At 43.8% G+C, this 16,274-nt stretch overlaps 1 protein-coding gene across 8 annotated transcripts in view; it reads right to left on the reverse strand.

The window, feature by feature from the left end:
- Vps8 (VPS8 subunit of CORVET complex) overlaps nucleotides 1-16,274 on the reverse strand; it is a 252,801-nt gene that overhangs the window by 46,476 nt on the left and 190,051 nt on the right. For all 8 annotated transcript variants that reach the window (XM_076548542.1, XM_076548544.1, XM_076548543.1 and 5 more), the window contains 3 exons: nucleotides 15,251-15,331; nucleotides 13,628-13,797; nucleotides 9,322-9,487 (listed from right to left, as the gene is read on the reverse strand). In XM_076548542.1, the coding sequence (XP_076404657.1) occupies nucleotides 9,322-9,487; nucleotides 13,628-13,797; nucleotides 15,251-15,331 (417 nt within the window). The remainder of the gene's footprint in view (nucleotides 1-9,321; nucleotides 9,488-13,627; nucleotides 13,798-15,250; nucleotides 15,332-16,274) is intronic.

Here is a 16,274-nt window from a genome sequence, read left to right on the forward strand (position 1 = left end):
CGGTAGGCCCGTTATGGGCACGATTTTATTTAATCCACACTCCCTCTTCTCAAATGGCTTCTGCTACCCATTTTAGAGATAAGAAAACTAAGTCTAGTGTTGAAGGAAGACCATGTGCTCTGAACTGTTGTCTAAGCAGACTCAAGTTTCCTGTCTCTAGGATTTAGGTTTTTAACTGCTACATTATCTAATCTCTTGGCTGACAGAAAAACAGGAAGGCACCCACAGAAATGAAGCTCCTAAGGCATGCTGCTAAGTTCCGAGGAAGGAATGGAAAGAAGTCACTAAATGGCACAAAAGACTCCCTTCCTGTTTTACTCCAGATGACGGAGCCTGTCATCACACCTAAGACGTCTGTCCTCAGGTTATCTGAATTAAATGAGAGATGAGCTTTCTTCAATTAGCTTTAGTGAGGACCAAGGCTGGGAATACAAAATCATATCTCCTGAGGATTATGAGTACACTGCTAATTTCTAGTACTGCTAACTGCTTAACGCTCACAACCCTGCTGGTTTCATTCAAGCTGTAACCCTGACCTATGCTCATGGTGACTTTCTGGCTATGTCTGTATGACGACTAAGACACCCAGCAGTGCATCTGCAGCGTCTGCCGACCGAAAGGGCCACAGTGGAGCATCGTATGCCAGACAAAGACCAAAAAGGACAAAATGATACGGTTCTCCCAGTTTCTTCACGGCTTCCATGGAAACCCCTCCCTCTATAGATTTCTGTAGTTTCTTTATATTTCAAGAAGGAAAACTGGAAAAACCCAGTCAAACAATGAATATTGCCTTTGCTGGATTCATTTTGTGCTTTGTTCTTTTTTCCTACCGTTCTTATTTTCTTTGACAATTTCATACATGTATATAATGTATTTTGATAATGTATTTCTCCCTTTGTGGATCTGACATACATAAAATAACTTCAAACCCTTAAAAAATAAAATATTCTTTAAGTCTGGACTATTAAATATTCAAAGTATTATTGGTCTTTGCTGCTATATAGAAATACATTTATTTTTAATAACATTGAGCTTATATTCTAGAAGTCTGCCAATAATTATCTATAGATTCTTGTGATAAGCTCTGAGAAACTCCAAAAAAGCAAACATCAACAAAATGGATAACAAAGTAAATAAATCTAAAGGATATAGTTCTTTAAATATAGAACTTAAAAGTATAGACCCAAGCATGATGAAACAGAAAATATGAAAAGCCTGTAGCTATTAAAGAAATCCAATTTCTTACAGAACAAAATTCTGAATCTGGTAGTGAATTCCAGCACATATTAGTATCCTATTTGTGAAGTCAGAATATACACTTATTGATTATAAATAAATCATAACCATTACTGTAGGCTGGCTGGTTGGTCCCGGGTTCTGCATCCAAATGATGGATTAGAAGTCTAAACAAGTGCACTGTGTCCCCAGGCCCAGGGCAGCTCCCCCAGTCTCAGCTGGAGTCTGCAGCACACAGTGGCATGATGACAGTAGCCCCCATTGCCGTCACATGACCACAGAAGTAGGAACATGTTGCAAGCATCCCCCCCCCCCCCAGACAGGGTTTCTCTGTGTAGTTTTGGTGCCTGTCCTGGATCTCGCTCTGTAGACCAGGCTGGCCTCGAACTCACAGAGATCCGCAAGTATTCTTGCTTTCACCACATGTTGGAACATGGTCCAGGAATGGAACTGTGTGAGGAGAATTCTGAGGCTTGTGAGAACACTCCAAGAAAAAGACAAGCGTCTAGAGACCTCGGTTTCTTTAAAAACATGGAATTGTTCTTAGAATCTGTTTCTGTGCCCTTCCCAGGTGTAGCGGATAGGAGTGAGTTGACTTCCGATTATTCACTATGGCTTGCTGCTGCCAGTCAATTAAATGTTTTAACTATGCTTTATTTGCCTCTGTGGAAAAACATGTTTTTGCCATGCACAGCTTGTCCGTGTGACTGTATACAGATCGAACCACATGAGAACTTTACTCATGTGACCTTTCTTAACCATCAGGGTGTAAACTGTCTCAGGCTCTGGATAAAGTTGGTTATCACATAAGACTTTAGTCTGCCTCATTTATCAGCGCCATTCTCCCAGGTCCCTCCACCTCTAGAGACCATGTGACTTTCAGAAACTTCCGAAAGCATGACTCGGATTAAGGGTGAAAACTGCCAGTTGTCCAGATTGCCCTTTCAGGTTCTGAAGTCTGCAAGAGCTGGACTTGACAGTCCTTGGTGTGACATACCATGCCATCCATACTCGGGAAGTCACGCCAGATGTACAGTGTAGCTTGCAAACAGTGATCTATTTTTAACTTCTACTATGATCTTTTTGAAAAGGGAGAAAGATTTTTCAAAGAAAAGTAGGTATTTGAGCTTAAAAAATGACCCCATGCACAGATCTGCAGACATTTTCAAGGAAGTCCGGAACTAGATGTGGTGACTCACAAGAGAAATCTGCTCTCTCGAGATTAAGTCCGGGAGCCTCTGATGTGCAACAGAAGAGGTTCAAGCAGCCCCTGAGAAAGGTCTTGCTTTTGTTTAAAAAGATTCCTCTGGAAATGCCTCAGGCAATTCAGCTATAAATCCAGGTGCAAGATAGCAGATCTGGGAATATGGGTGATGGGCTGAGTGACAGCCTTAATAACGATGAACACGTCAAACCTTTGTGAGCTTTGTTAACAAAATGACTCCTGACTCAGGTAATCTAAAGTTTAAGTGAAAGAGGAGTATCACCATTATTTTCTTTAAAAAGTCTTACTTCTTTCTGACTCTATTAGAAGGAATATATACACACTGACGGAAACCTAAGCAGAAGACACAGTCGAACCCCACAGAGGTCACAGCTATGAGCATCACAGTCACATTCCTGCTGGGTTTCCATACTGGACATTAAACAGTAGTTCACACATTAATATTTTCCTCCAGTGCGGTATTTTTCATGGCTACAAAGTTCATTCACTGTATGCAGGTACTATAACTAATTTAATCAAGTGTGGGCTTAGGGATATCTCAGTTCCTTTCAACTTTTTAGGTATTAAAAACATTGTCATAAGCATCCCAAGTTTGTAGTAACACTTGGCACTCAAGCTTGACTACCTGTTAGATTTCTGCAATTCCATGCCTCAAGAGCACAAGCATTTAATAAAAGTCGTTGCCAGATTGTCTCCAAAATGGGCCCCAAAGCCTCTTCTCTAAAACCCGTGAAGCTCTGACACCAAAAGGATTGTGAACCAAATAATTCAGAACAGAAGAAAGCATGATGCTTTGGTGTCAAGCCTCTTCTGACAGCAAAATCCACCCTGAGCCACAGCAAGCTACCAATAGCTTTTATTAATTGCACATGACCATTTGGTTAGGGGGTGCTGCTGAGTTCACCCCGGGACTGCTAGTTAGCGTACAATCCCTGGGCTAATGTTCTCATATGTATGCCGGACTCTCTCCCTCTGTTGCTAAGCAATGCTGTTCCCGAACCGTCTCCTCTGCAAATGTCCATTCTGCTGGAAACCGCATCTTTCGTTTAGACACTGCTGTTTTTATCTCCAGATGCTTTGACATTTCCTAACTTTGATCTCCCTCGTCAACATATTCAATCTTCACTGTGGTTTCGTGAGCACATGATAATTTTAAATGTTCTATCAATTCTATCACCTGTATCATTTTTGGGTCAAAAACTGTCAATTTTGACATATTTTCCTGCCTCTTTGCTCACCAGGGAGTGAGAATTCTACCTCATTAGGTGTTGTCTATGTTCTAAATTTCTGTAGACTCTTGAGCTTTGCTCTAAATAGCTGTAAGTAGTTCTATCTTTTAGGGCTTCCTTTTAAGCTTTGTTGGTGGGATCAAAACAGCACTTAGCCCTAATCCTCTCCTCTTCCTTCACAGTGAAATCATCTTTGGGGGTCTTAATGCACTGTGGGTTTTAAGCTTTGCATATGCACTGGGGGAACAGACCTTACTCCTGGCTATCCATCCATCTAGGACACTGTTCCATCTAATGCTCTTAAACCTCAAGTAGTCATCTGGCCTCTCTTGGAGATGCTCTTGTTCTGATTCCCGCAAACCCTTGCCTCCTCTGAGTTCCTGGGTTCTCTTTTTCTCTGAGACTGGGGCTTTGCCTCAGTTCCTCTTTCCTCACTAATGACTTAGCAAGTTTCTTCAAGTAGGTTTTGGGCAATCCTACCTTTTATGTCCTTTGTCACTGTGGTGGTTTGAATGTAATTGGCCCCCCATAAGCTCATAGGGAATGGCATTATTAGGTGTGGCTTTGTTGGAGTGGGTATGGCCTTGTTAGAGGAAGTGTGTCATTGTGGGGGCAGGTTTTGAGGTTTCCTATGATTAGGATACCACGCAGTGTCTCAGTAGACTTCCTGTTGCCTGCAAGATGTAGGACTCTCAGCTACATCTCCAGCACTACATCTGCCTGCATGATGCCAAGACGCCTCCAGCAGATGAGGGTAACATCAGACAGGACACCAACTTCTGACCTCCCCGTACAGGTGCACTCACATCTTACACACTCAGCCCATAAACATGGAAACACATACACACACACGCAAACACACACACACACACACACACACACACACACACACACACACACACACACACAAAGGGTATTTTTAAATGCGTGCCAGTTTAATAAATATTTCTAAGAGCTGCTACTTTAGTAAGTTAAAGCAATGGCATACTGCTATTTCAATGTATATGACTTTGAACATTGACAAGATGAGTATTTTCACATTGTGGTGGAGTAGAATTTTTTAAGTCCTTCTTTTATATTTCCACCAAAAATATAGTTATGCACAATGGCTGAAAATTCTTTTTTCATTAACTGTTATTCTCAGGTGTCTTGGACACAAGCCTTTGCTGACTGGTAGGAATGTTAAGCCATTCATTACAATAGAGCTGGAAAAGAGGTTTAGTAATAGGTATGGCTATCTGTGCACAACCCGGTCCTGGGCCACATCACAGCCTTTGTTTTAAAACTGTCAGTGTTTAAAACAAACACGCTCGTCCCTGCTCCCTCCTCATCGGTTTCCACATTTACAGCCCCCACGCCCCCCAACACAGCTCACGGTGTTGCTCAGATTGCTCAGTTCCTGCCTCAGCTTTCCCAGTGGCTGGGCCCACAGGCACGTGGCACAGTGCCCTCCACTTCCCTCCTCAGACCCCTTCTGCATCCTCTTCTGTTGTTTGAAATGTTTTTTTTTTTTTAACATGGCTGCTAACTTTGTACCCTTCTAAGATGAGCTCAAAGGTTCTATCTGTAGATAAGTATATTCCCTGCTGCTCAATCCAAGGTTCTCACCTATAACATTCTATTTGCCTCTCACACCAACTGTGTACCTGTGACAATTCAAAACCACAGGGTAATAATGTTTGAGATCTACTAAATCTTTTTTCTTTGAATTTGTACTTTATAATTAATATAAATTCAATAGTCACTTTAAAAAAATTTAATAGTGAGTTCACCTCATCTAATGCTAGTGGAGGTATTATGTTACTTTGAACTTAATAAGTGAATAAATTAAGATGAAACTGAAATCATTTGATATTAATATAAATGAATAAATGTATTGAGATACTAGACCAGGATGCTGAATACTTGAACTAAAATTAGTTTCTCTTGTGCATTTTATCTGTGCACAGAGAGAAACAGAGTGAGACAGCCCAGCCAAGACAGCACTGGCTCTGAGATCCCCTGAGCGTCCGTAAACCCTGAGAGGAAGCAAAGAAACTCGTTTGGATCATTTCTCTTGTTTATGCAGGATCGAATCCTTATTCCAGAAGAAAGAGGTGTTCTGGGGAATCACTTATGTCCTGGTCATGTTAACTTGTTGGCAGACAACTAGTATGTAAACTTGGTTGGCTGTATATGTTGGCTGACATGAAGTTAGGTAAAATAGCAGGAGACGGCGCTTGAGCGGCCAGGACCACAGGTTTGGGGGTAAGTGTTGCATGAAGCTGAGCTGCAGTCAGAAGCTGGAGAGCTCACTATCAGTTATCATCTTTCCCAAAAAGATAAAATCAAAAGCTGTTTGACAGGATGGTGTTCCAAGGGCAATGGGATATTTCAAACACATTCAATCATCCTGTGTACCGAGAGAAGCACGTGAAAGCCGAGTGGCTTCTGCCATGCTCTCTGGACAGAGGTAAGCAGGATGGACAGAAAGAAAACTAAAGAATCAAAGGAACTTTAATGAAAACCACCATACTATGGAATGGATGCTTATTACTTAAAGTTTATGATTAGAAATGTGACTGACTCATACGATGTGGAGGACTATCAAGCGGCAATTCATGCACATCTGGTTTACAGTCAGAGTTACCAGGCAGTTTCCTGGAAGGACGGAGGGGCAGTGTTCCGAAAATCATGAGTTCCAACACTGGCTCTCTCCTCTGAGCTGCATCTAGTTCCTTCAGTTGTAAAATTAGGACTATCTCACCCTCATAAAGTTGGCGTGAAGCTAAACACTTCATGTATCTGACACGGTTAATATCAACTCTTTTCCTTGTGGGCCCCTTCTGCCACACAGAATAGACAGCCATGGGGAGAAACGCTTTTGACATGGACGTCTAATTTTTAAAGTATTTACCTTTTTTACATGCACTGAGGAGGTAAAAGGAAAGGCAGGCAAACTGAGTGTTTTCTTTTTCAGTGCCTGAGGTATGGAGACGTGGGAAAATGAATATACTGTAAATGGTTTCAGAACTTAACACGAGCTTAGATTTTTCTCTTATAAAGAGCAGTAAGCTGACTTTAAAATTTATAATGAGGTTTTCAATGAAAATGAGGGGGCAGGGAGGGGAAGTCCCATTTTTTCCCTATTTAAACTACAGAGCTTGCCATTGTGACTTAAGTATGGGGGTCATGTAGCCAGCCCAGGCAAGGCATTTAGAGGATGAGTCGATCACAATATCCAGAACATCTGTCGCAGGTAATTGAGAGAATATAAGCAGGGGTCCCCCAATTGTAAGAGGTATTTTAAGATGTTCACTTTACTCCTTTTAGTCACATAAAATTTTAAAACTGGAATTCTGATGTAGAGTGGCTGTTATTCATAGTACATACTGTGTGATGCCCTGGAACTCTTGTTTACCATTCATGTTGCAAAACTTCAAACACTAGCCACGCTAAGCTCAAGAGCTACATCTGCCTTGGCAGCGTTTTGCAAAGAGTGATGAGAAACTGACTTTACACCAGATGGACTGGTGGTTAACAAGGGCCTTTACTGTTCTTTTCAGTGGAATCTTTTTGGTCAAACTGTAACTAGCTAGTGTTATATTTATATACAGGGTCTCTTTTCCTTACAGATGTATTTTCCTACTCATAGCCAACCAGTAAATGTGTTATCCGTTTCAAAAAAATTGTAATGAGCTGAGTGGTGGTGCATGCGTTTAATCCCAGCCCTTGGGAGACAGAGGCAGAGGCAGGGGGATCTCTGTGGGTTTGTGGCCAGCCTGGTCTACAGAGCAAGTTCCCAGGACAGCCAGTGCTACATAGAGAAACTCAGCCTTGAAAAACCAAACCATACCCAACATGCACGCACGCACGCACGCACGCACGCACGCACACGCGCGCACGCACACACACACACACACACACACACACGCACACGCACACGCACACGCACACGCACACGCACGCGCACGCGCACACAATGAAAGGCAGCAGAAGTAGTCAAATGTCAAACGTCACAATTAAAAGCAAAGCTGAAAGACTCACCTAACTTTGCAGCCAAATTTCCCATACAGCGACAGAGTCAGAAAACTGACAGATACTCGTATCACAGAAAAGAGAGTTTAGAGTATGTGCTAACCAATTTTTTACTAAGGTCCAAAGACCATTCAATGACTAAGAACATGCAAAGGCTAAGTCCCCATGCCTAGTTCACATTCTATGTGCAAAGTCAGTCAAGTTCATCAGGAGCTTCTGGGGCTTGAGGGTGGTGAGGAGAGGCTACATTCCAAGAGACATGGCGATGACTTACGAGGGAGGTGAAGCTTGTGAGGGAGCTCTTCACCTCTAGACCTAACCATGGTCATGTCCTAATGCACATCCTCTTCTGCTGAGAGCAGAGGTTTGCTCTCTATCACGTCTGCCTCATTTTCCCCTGACCTACCTATCTTATTCCCCTCTCCATTTTCCTTTGCAGGGGCAGCTGACACAATCTCCCATGATTTTTCCCATCTGATTCAGGTACACTCATTTTCTGTTCTTCTGGCCTGGTTCATCTGTGTTTGTCATGCAGTAAGAATACAATTATTGGCCTTTGTCCCTTGGTCCTGGTAAAGAGCTCTTCAAAATCTGGAATTGGGGCTCTGAAGTGAAGAGGACTGACTACTCTTCCAGAGGACCCAGGTTCAATTCCCAGCACCTACGGAGGGGCTTATAACCTTCTGTAATTCCATTTCCAAGAAGTCCAACGAACGCCCTCTTTTTGCCCCCCTTGGGCACTGCATGTACGTGGTACACAGACATACAAACGCATACAGGTAAAATACTCATATACATAAAGTAAAAATAAATCTAAACAACAAACAAACAAACAAACAAAAAAAACCAATTCCACCTTTGAATCTCCTCTGTAAGAAGAGCACTTTTTTTTTCCTTTTCTTTTGTGGTTTTTCGAGACAGGATTTCTCGGTGTAACAGCTCTGGCTCCTGGCTGTCCTGGAACTTGCTTTGTAGCCCAAGCTGGCCTCGAACTCACAGAGATCCATCCGCCTGCCTCTGCCTCCCAAGTACTGGGATCAAAGCGTGTGCTACCACCGCCTGGTCAAGAAGAGCACTTTTCCAATGCCAATGAGATGACTGGGAGCTGGGGACCACTGCAGAGTTTGGGAATGGGGGCTGGTGGCCAGGAAGATTGAGCTAGGGGTCGAGGTTTCGAACTTTCAGCTCTATTCCCAGCCTCCAGGGGCAGTGAGAAGTTTCTGAAATCCACACACTGCACCAAGTTCTTTCGGGAAAGAAACATGCACAGAGCACAGGAGCAGCACCCGCCCTCACTAGCTCCAAGACATCACCACTGTCACATCACCATCATCACAGTGGTGATGTCTTGGAGCTGGTGAGGGCGGGTGCTTGTCTGTCCTCGCTGACCCGCCCCTCTAGCTACGGTCCCCGAGAGAGGACAGAACACATCTCATCAGTTTGTCAGTGCACAGCAGACAGGCTCTTCACACTCTCCACATGACTGAGCAGGAGATGTCAGGCATTCCGTTTCTATCAGGTAAACTGGAGGCTTATGGGACCTGACGACACAGGCCAGGCCTGACAGACTGACGAGGAAAGCACAGGCCACGCCAGCGCTGAACCGAGTCTCACCTGTGAGGAGGTTAGCCGTCCTTTCTTATTCTCAGAAGGATTTTCGCTGAGTTTGCCTGCTTTATTGCTTGAGCTGCATTTGTAACACGTCCATCTGGTCTGGCCCTCAATTTCCAGGGTGCATTCCTTGCTTTGTAGACAGAATGAATGATACAAATGGCCACAGCTGCAAAATGAAGACACATTTGTACTTTTCCTTAGTATAAAGTCCATAAACATGAATTATGATAGGGTAGGGTGGGACACTTGTATGTGGTGAAGAAAAATCCAAATGAACTAGTGGCTGGCTGTACAGGGACAAGAATCAGGAGGGACACGTACTCACTGATGTCCTCCTCTTAAGAACCCACTCCACCTACTCAATTCTTTTTGTTTTGTTTTGTTTTTGTTTTTTGATACAGGGTTTCTTTGTGTAGCTCTGTCTATCCTAGAACTCACTCTGTGGAGACCAGGCTGGCCTCGAACTCACAGAGATCTGCCTGCCTCTGCCTCCCGAGTGCTGGGATTAAAGACGTGCGCCACCACCGCCTACTTGGACTCTTAAGCTGTGAGAAGGTTTGCCTCCATGAGTTCTCTGACTGCAGAAGCTGAGCTGAGCCAATGTTCACGCTCAAACTGAAGCATTCTGATAGCTGGTTTCGGGTAGCGTTTTTAAAGTAACTGGGGAAAAGTCACAATTATCTGAGCGGCTTGGTAAAAACACGAGTGTCCTCACCACATTCCAGGTGGATTATGACTTGGAACCCTCACACAGATGCCACACTCGGAAGCTTGAGTACTGCTCCTAGGAAGGGATCCAGGGGCTGGTACTGAGGATGCCTCTCGGTGGTCATTTCGGGATCCCCTTTTCTAACCAGAAACGCTGGAGGGGTGTAGAAGGCAACCCTCTCTTTGGCTGCCTAGTTTTCCTTCCTGATGCTGTTTCTCTCTGTATAGAGCCTGCTTCTCATACACTTGTCCTTCCTCGACCCAGCCCGGCTCCTTCAGTTATTATTTCTAGTTCCAAAACCTTTATCTTTTTTCTTTTTTTCTTTTTCTTCTTACTTGTCTTTCCTCGACCCAGCCCTGCTCCTTCAGTTATTATTTCTAGTTCCAAAACCTTTATCTTTTTTCTTTTTTTCTTTTTCTTCTTACTTGTCCTTCCTCGACCCAGCCCTGCTCCTTCAGTTATTATTTCTAGTTCCAAAACCTTTATCTTTTTTCTTTTTTTCTTTTTCTTCTTACTTGTCCTTCCTCGACCCAGCCCTGCTCCTTCAGTTATTATTTCTAGTTCCAAAACCTTTATCTTTTTTTTTCTTTCTTTTTTTATTTTTCTTCTTAGTAACCTTTAAAATGCCACGGGCTCATGACGCCCAGGTCTGTACCGCCAGGCCAGACATCTCCTTCAGCCCTATGTATCTGTCTCCTTGAGAAGTCTAGACACGAGTCCTGATTTGACATATGCAAATGCAAGCCCCTAACTTTCATTAACTCAACCTCCATTGCGTATCTCCATCCACCCTTCCACATCTCAGCTACAGCAACGGCACCTTCCAGCTTCTCAGGAGGAAGTGTGGAGTCGTCCACACTGTTTCCTGCCCTGCACATGATGAGCGCATCTGGAAGCAAATCCTGCTGGGTCTGCTCTCAGATGGGACCCAGAGTTCTCACTTCTTAGTTCTTCGCTACTGACTGCACTGGGCCACATGCAGGCGACCGAAGTTGCCTTACTGGTCATTCTGCTTCCTTCCTTGTCCCTCCGTGGTCCATTCTAAAAACAGCAACCAGTGACCCCTGACATACCTCAAAACTACCCAGTGCCTTCTCAGAAGAAAAGTCCATCTTCGTACAAGAACCCAGTCTTGTCCGGTTGACCTCTGCTGTCCCTTGGGCATTCTCTCTTGTTACTTTCTCTTCACTCTGTCCAGACCTCTTGTGCTACCCACTCACTGGCCATCAAGCATGATAGGAATGTGCTGCCTGACAGACTCCATATCCCTAACCCTAGCCGAACACACATCCCACAAATTAGATAGCCACTTCCCTATGTCTTAAAATCACTCCAAAATCATCTGTGCAGGGGGGTGTCCCCCAACTGCTCTCTATAAATTAGTAGCTACCAACATCCTCTTTCTTTACTGTTTTATTCTTATTAACGTAATAAGTAATTACATTTTAATTAGGTTCCACAGTTGTCTATTAATAAGTCATTTCAACAGTCAGGCATTCCTAACCATGCTATATAAAACAGTCATTCCCCCAAACTTCTGCAAATCTCTCTGCATGTTTTATTCTTTTTTTTTTCTATAGTAGTTATCACTGCTTCATATTTTGTTCATGCTGCTCTTTATCTTGATGAACAGATCTGGTTCACAGCAGTGTCTTTGTTAGGGTTTCCCATTGCTATGATAAAACACCATGACTGTGGTGGTTTGAATGAAAACAGTCCCCAGAGGCTCAAATCTTTGAATGTCTGGTCCCCAGCTGGTAGAACTGTTTAGGAAGAATTAGGCGGTGTGGCCTTGTTGGAGGAGGTGTGTCACTGGGCGTGGGCTTTGAGGTTCCAAAAGCCCATGCCATTCCCAGTGAGCTCTCCTCCTACTTTGGATGAAGATGTAAGCATTCAGCTGCTGCTCTAGAACCATGCCTGCCTTCCATGCTCCTGCCCCGCTCGTCAAGGGCTCTGAAACTGTAAGCCCCCAGTACATTCTTTCTTCTAGAAGTTGCCTTGGTTGTGGTGTCTTACCACAGCAATAAAAACATAACTAAGACAATGACCAAAAGCAACTTAGGGAGGAAAGAGTTTATTTCAGCTTACAACTCTCAGGTCACGCTCCATCACTCAGGTAAGACAGGGCAGGAACCCAAGGCAGGAACCCGAAGGCAGGAACTGAAGCAGAGGCCATGGAGGAGTGCTACTTACTGGCTTGCTCCTCATTAGCCTGCTTCATTCATTTATTTATTTATATTTTATGTATATGGGTATTTTGCCTGCATGCCTGGTACTCATGGAGGCCAGAAGAGGGTATCCGATCCCATGGAATTGGAGTTACAGGTGGTTGTGAGCTGCCGTGTGGTGTAGAGAAATGAATTCAGGTCCGCTGAAATAGCTCTTAACCACTGAGCCATCGCTCCAGCCCCAAGCCTGCTTTCTCATAGCACTCAGTATCTCCTGCTCAAGGGTGGTCCCAACCACAATGGCCTGGGCCTTCATGCAACAATCATTAATAAAAAATGCCCCCCAGGCTTGCCTACAGGCCAACCTTATGGAGGCATTTTCTCAGTTAGGTTCCCTCTTGTCAGATGACTTTAGTTAAACTGACAAAAACCAAAACCATCGACAACGACCAGGACAAGCAGGCTCTCAATAAGCGACTCCTGAAGGGATGGTTCTTAGCCGATGAGAACGCGTTCCTCGTGCGTCTCCAGACCTGCCAGTTTTCCCGCACAGCTGACGCTCACAAAAACACTTTGTCATGCCGGGCACCGTCGACTCATGGCAAAACCTCAACATGCAGTTACTGTTACCATCTCAGTCCACAAGTAAGGAAACTGAGATAGAAAAAGATAAAATTGACCTAAGTCTGAATTAGCACATGGCAGAGTCAACGTCTAAAACCAGGAAGTTGGACTCCGGGGTCTCCGGTCCCGGTGTCACCTGTGTGTGTCACGTCCTCCCTCTAGGTACTGTGGCTTAAGTATCTGTGTTGCTGACTCCTAACCATCTATTTCCAGTCTCAGCATGGCTCTGGATTTCTGATAAAGTATGACTATTAGATAACCTACTCAGAATCTGGCAGCTCCCTCAAGCCTAAGATCTGCAGGACAGAGTTACTGTTTTCCCAGTTCCTTATACCAGTTCCTCCTCAGACAATTCACTGTATTTCTCAAGTCAAAGACCTAGTTTCTACTTCCACATCCAATGCACCAGCAAGCTGGTCATACCTTTCAGAGTCACTCTGATCCAAACGGCTCTCCGCACATCCACCTCTGTCTCTCATTCTGCTCGAGGTCATCATCCCCTGAGAGAGCCCTTATCCTGCCTGCTTGACACAGCACTGTTCTCAGGTACACACTTCACCCTCAGGTCCTGCTGCCTTTTCTTTCCATCTTAACTCTGATTAGACAGGATTTATAAAATGTCTGAGACCCCTCATGTCCCCTCCCCACTCCCACTCAGACTGGAAGGGCTGTGGGGCAGGAACTCTTGCCTATTTTGCTGGCGGCTTGAATGGCTGACTGTGCATGGTCACATGGACTTCTGCTTGGCTGCTTCTACCACACACGTCCTCGGGCCAAGGCCGTTAACATCCCTTCCCTCTCTTACCTGAAGACAATGATTTCATCAGTCAGTTCTTGGTGTCTTTTGTACTGTTGTAAACATATAGAACAGTAGTCCTGCTTGGGATTGAGTCCTCTGGAGACTGAAGCCCTGAGGTTACACAGTGACCAATGGAGGTCTTGGTTCAGAAGGCTGGTTGTGGTTTCCAGCAAGGTCTGCAGAAGGTCAAAACAAAAGAAGAGGTTAAAATGAAGGACAGGGACTAATGAACAACACAGCTGAAACCGGAGATGAGACGATCCAACATCTCAAGTGGGGACCCCTCCCACACAGTGATGATGAACGCACACATTCAAACACTCAAGTCTGTCACTGGCTCCTAAGAAATGTGTGCTCTGCCCTTCTGTGGCTCAATTCAGTACTGATGGCTTTCAGATGACTCGATAAAGCCAAATCTATTGCGAGCATTTATAACTTCTCTCTCGATGGCCCCGGCAGTTGTGATAAGAACAGCCTGGATCCCTGGCCTCTGACGGAAACTGCTGCATGGCAGTGTTTCAAGTATCAATTCACTGGAAAGCTAATGTCATTATTCAGTGTTCATTTCCCCTGGGCAGAGATCTCATTTTCTGATCGGCACTTAAAAGTCACTTGAAGCTGCTCAAGATCCTGTCATCTGTCATTAAGACATTTCCACTGCTAACACATGAGGTCACCTTAAGGCTGCCTATGCTTGTAAAGTGCTTTCATACCATATTAATTCTCAACCTGCATGCACATCACTGAGACACGCAGTCAGGTTGTCAGTCCGAAGGCAAGACAGACCTGGGCACAGCCCACCTCCTTGCTATACAGTTCAGCTCTTCAACTTAACCTCTAATGCAAAACTTCTACTTAACTGCCCTCAAGGGATTTGGTCTAGCTGGCCTCGCCCTTCTCTCCTCTCCTATGACTTCCCAGCGGTGCTCAGCTTTTCCTCCACGTCTCAGGGCCTGCGTCTGTGGTCACATGGAGCCTCCCTGTGCCATCTGTGGCAGCCTCAATTCTTCAGGAAAACATTTAAGAAAAGCTCTGCCTCTCAATTCTTCTTCTTCTTCTCACTCCTAAACTCTAACAAAAAGCAGATACTGTATCTAACACACGAGATGGCACCTGGCACTTATCCTAAGGAAGAGGTATACAAGGCCGAGCTAGCTCTAACTGAATCTTAACAGCTCTAAGCAACCTTGAGTTAAGAGAGGAATAATGACAATTTCTAGTTAGTAGCAATAATGTTGCAGAATACTTAAATGAACAGTCATTTAGTTTTACTTTGCTATTTTCCATAATTCTCTGACCCCTTTTATGGATTAAAGATTTTTAATCCTTTTCTCAGAAAGTTTATCATATAATAAAATATTAGTCTGATTGCCAATGAATCATAAAATAAGTAAGATGCATTTCAATATTCTGTGTGTGAGGGCACACACACAAGTTTATAAATTAAGTTCACAGGAAACTTAAAAGTAGGGAAAGGTACATATGTATCTCAATCTACTTATTTCTAGTAAGTTGTGATTTTTTTCAAAGACAAAAATATTCAAGCAGAAGGAAAGAAAAGAATAGAAAGAAAACCACAAGTTTTTTTTTCTATCTTTAGACGAACTCAGACACAAGCCGATTACTCACTTGCTCATAGTTAAAGGTGTCCAACATCCCCAGAATAAGGCCCTGGATTTCTCCAAGTTTTCCTTTTCCATAAATTGGGTCCTAATCAGGAAAAAGATGCAACTGTTATGATTCTTGGGATTTTAATGTCACATTCAGTACTTGTTATGGCTGGTTGTTGTCATTTTTCCTGCGGTCACATCTCACGCTGTAGCCCAGGCTGTGAGGCAGCCCAGGCTGAGAGGTAGCCCAGGCTGGCCTCAAGCTCACAATCCTCCCAAGTGGTAGATTCCCAGGAACAGGCTACCATGGCCAGCCTAAGCACTAACAGTCATAACATACCCATTCTTCCACGAACCCTCCCCAGAAGGTGCTTAATTTGTTTCTCTCTGGACATCTCAAATATTTTGGAAACTAAAATGGAGGTTACCCAAGTCCCCTCTACAAACAACTTTTTTGCAAGTCTGAACAAACATTTTATCACTTCTCTAGGAAGCTTCTTTGTCTTCGACACCAATTTTCCCTCTCTGAGTTCTTATTTATCCACTCCATGAAAACCAGTGTTATCTAAGAATACCAGAATCCATACAATTCCTTGGCTCTCACATTTTGCCATCTCTTGGTTAAAACTAACTAAATCTCCCCAGTTTTGGAGACAAACAGCTTTCAGCATTTTTTTCCCGTAATAAAGCCATTGCTGATAAATCACAGCTATTTAGAAACCCAAGTCCTCTCTACTATTTTTCATTGTAGGTATTCCAAGCCACTTATTTATTATGCACAATCCTGAAAACACTAGGTGGACCAAAAACTCTTCAAAACCTCCAAACTGCAATCCACTCATCCAGAGACTGCTGACTTTGGCAGGTACTCCTCCAGCCCTGTTCTGCAAAGGACAAAGGAGGATGCATTTTTCAGAATATTCAATTGATCACCTCACATACATTTTTTACTTAATGTTACATTGTGAGTATGCTCTGCCATTATCAAATAGTTCTGAAAACTACAGAATAGGAATCATGTTAAAGTAAGATTGTTTACCTAA

This window comes from Peromyscus maniculatus, chromosome 12 (genome assembly GCF_049852395.1).
Source record: "Peromyscus maniculatus bairdii isolate BWxNUB_F1_BW_parent chromosome 12, HU_Pman_BW_mat_3.1, whole genome shotgun sequence".
NCBI lineage: Eukaryota > Metazoa > Chordata > Mammalia > Rodentia > Cricetidae > Peromyscus > Peromyscus maniculatus.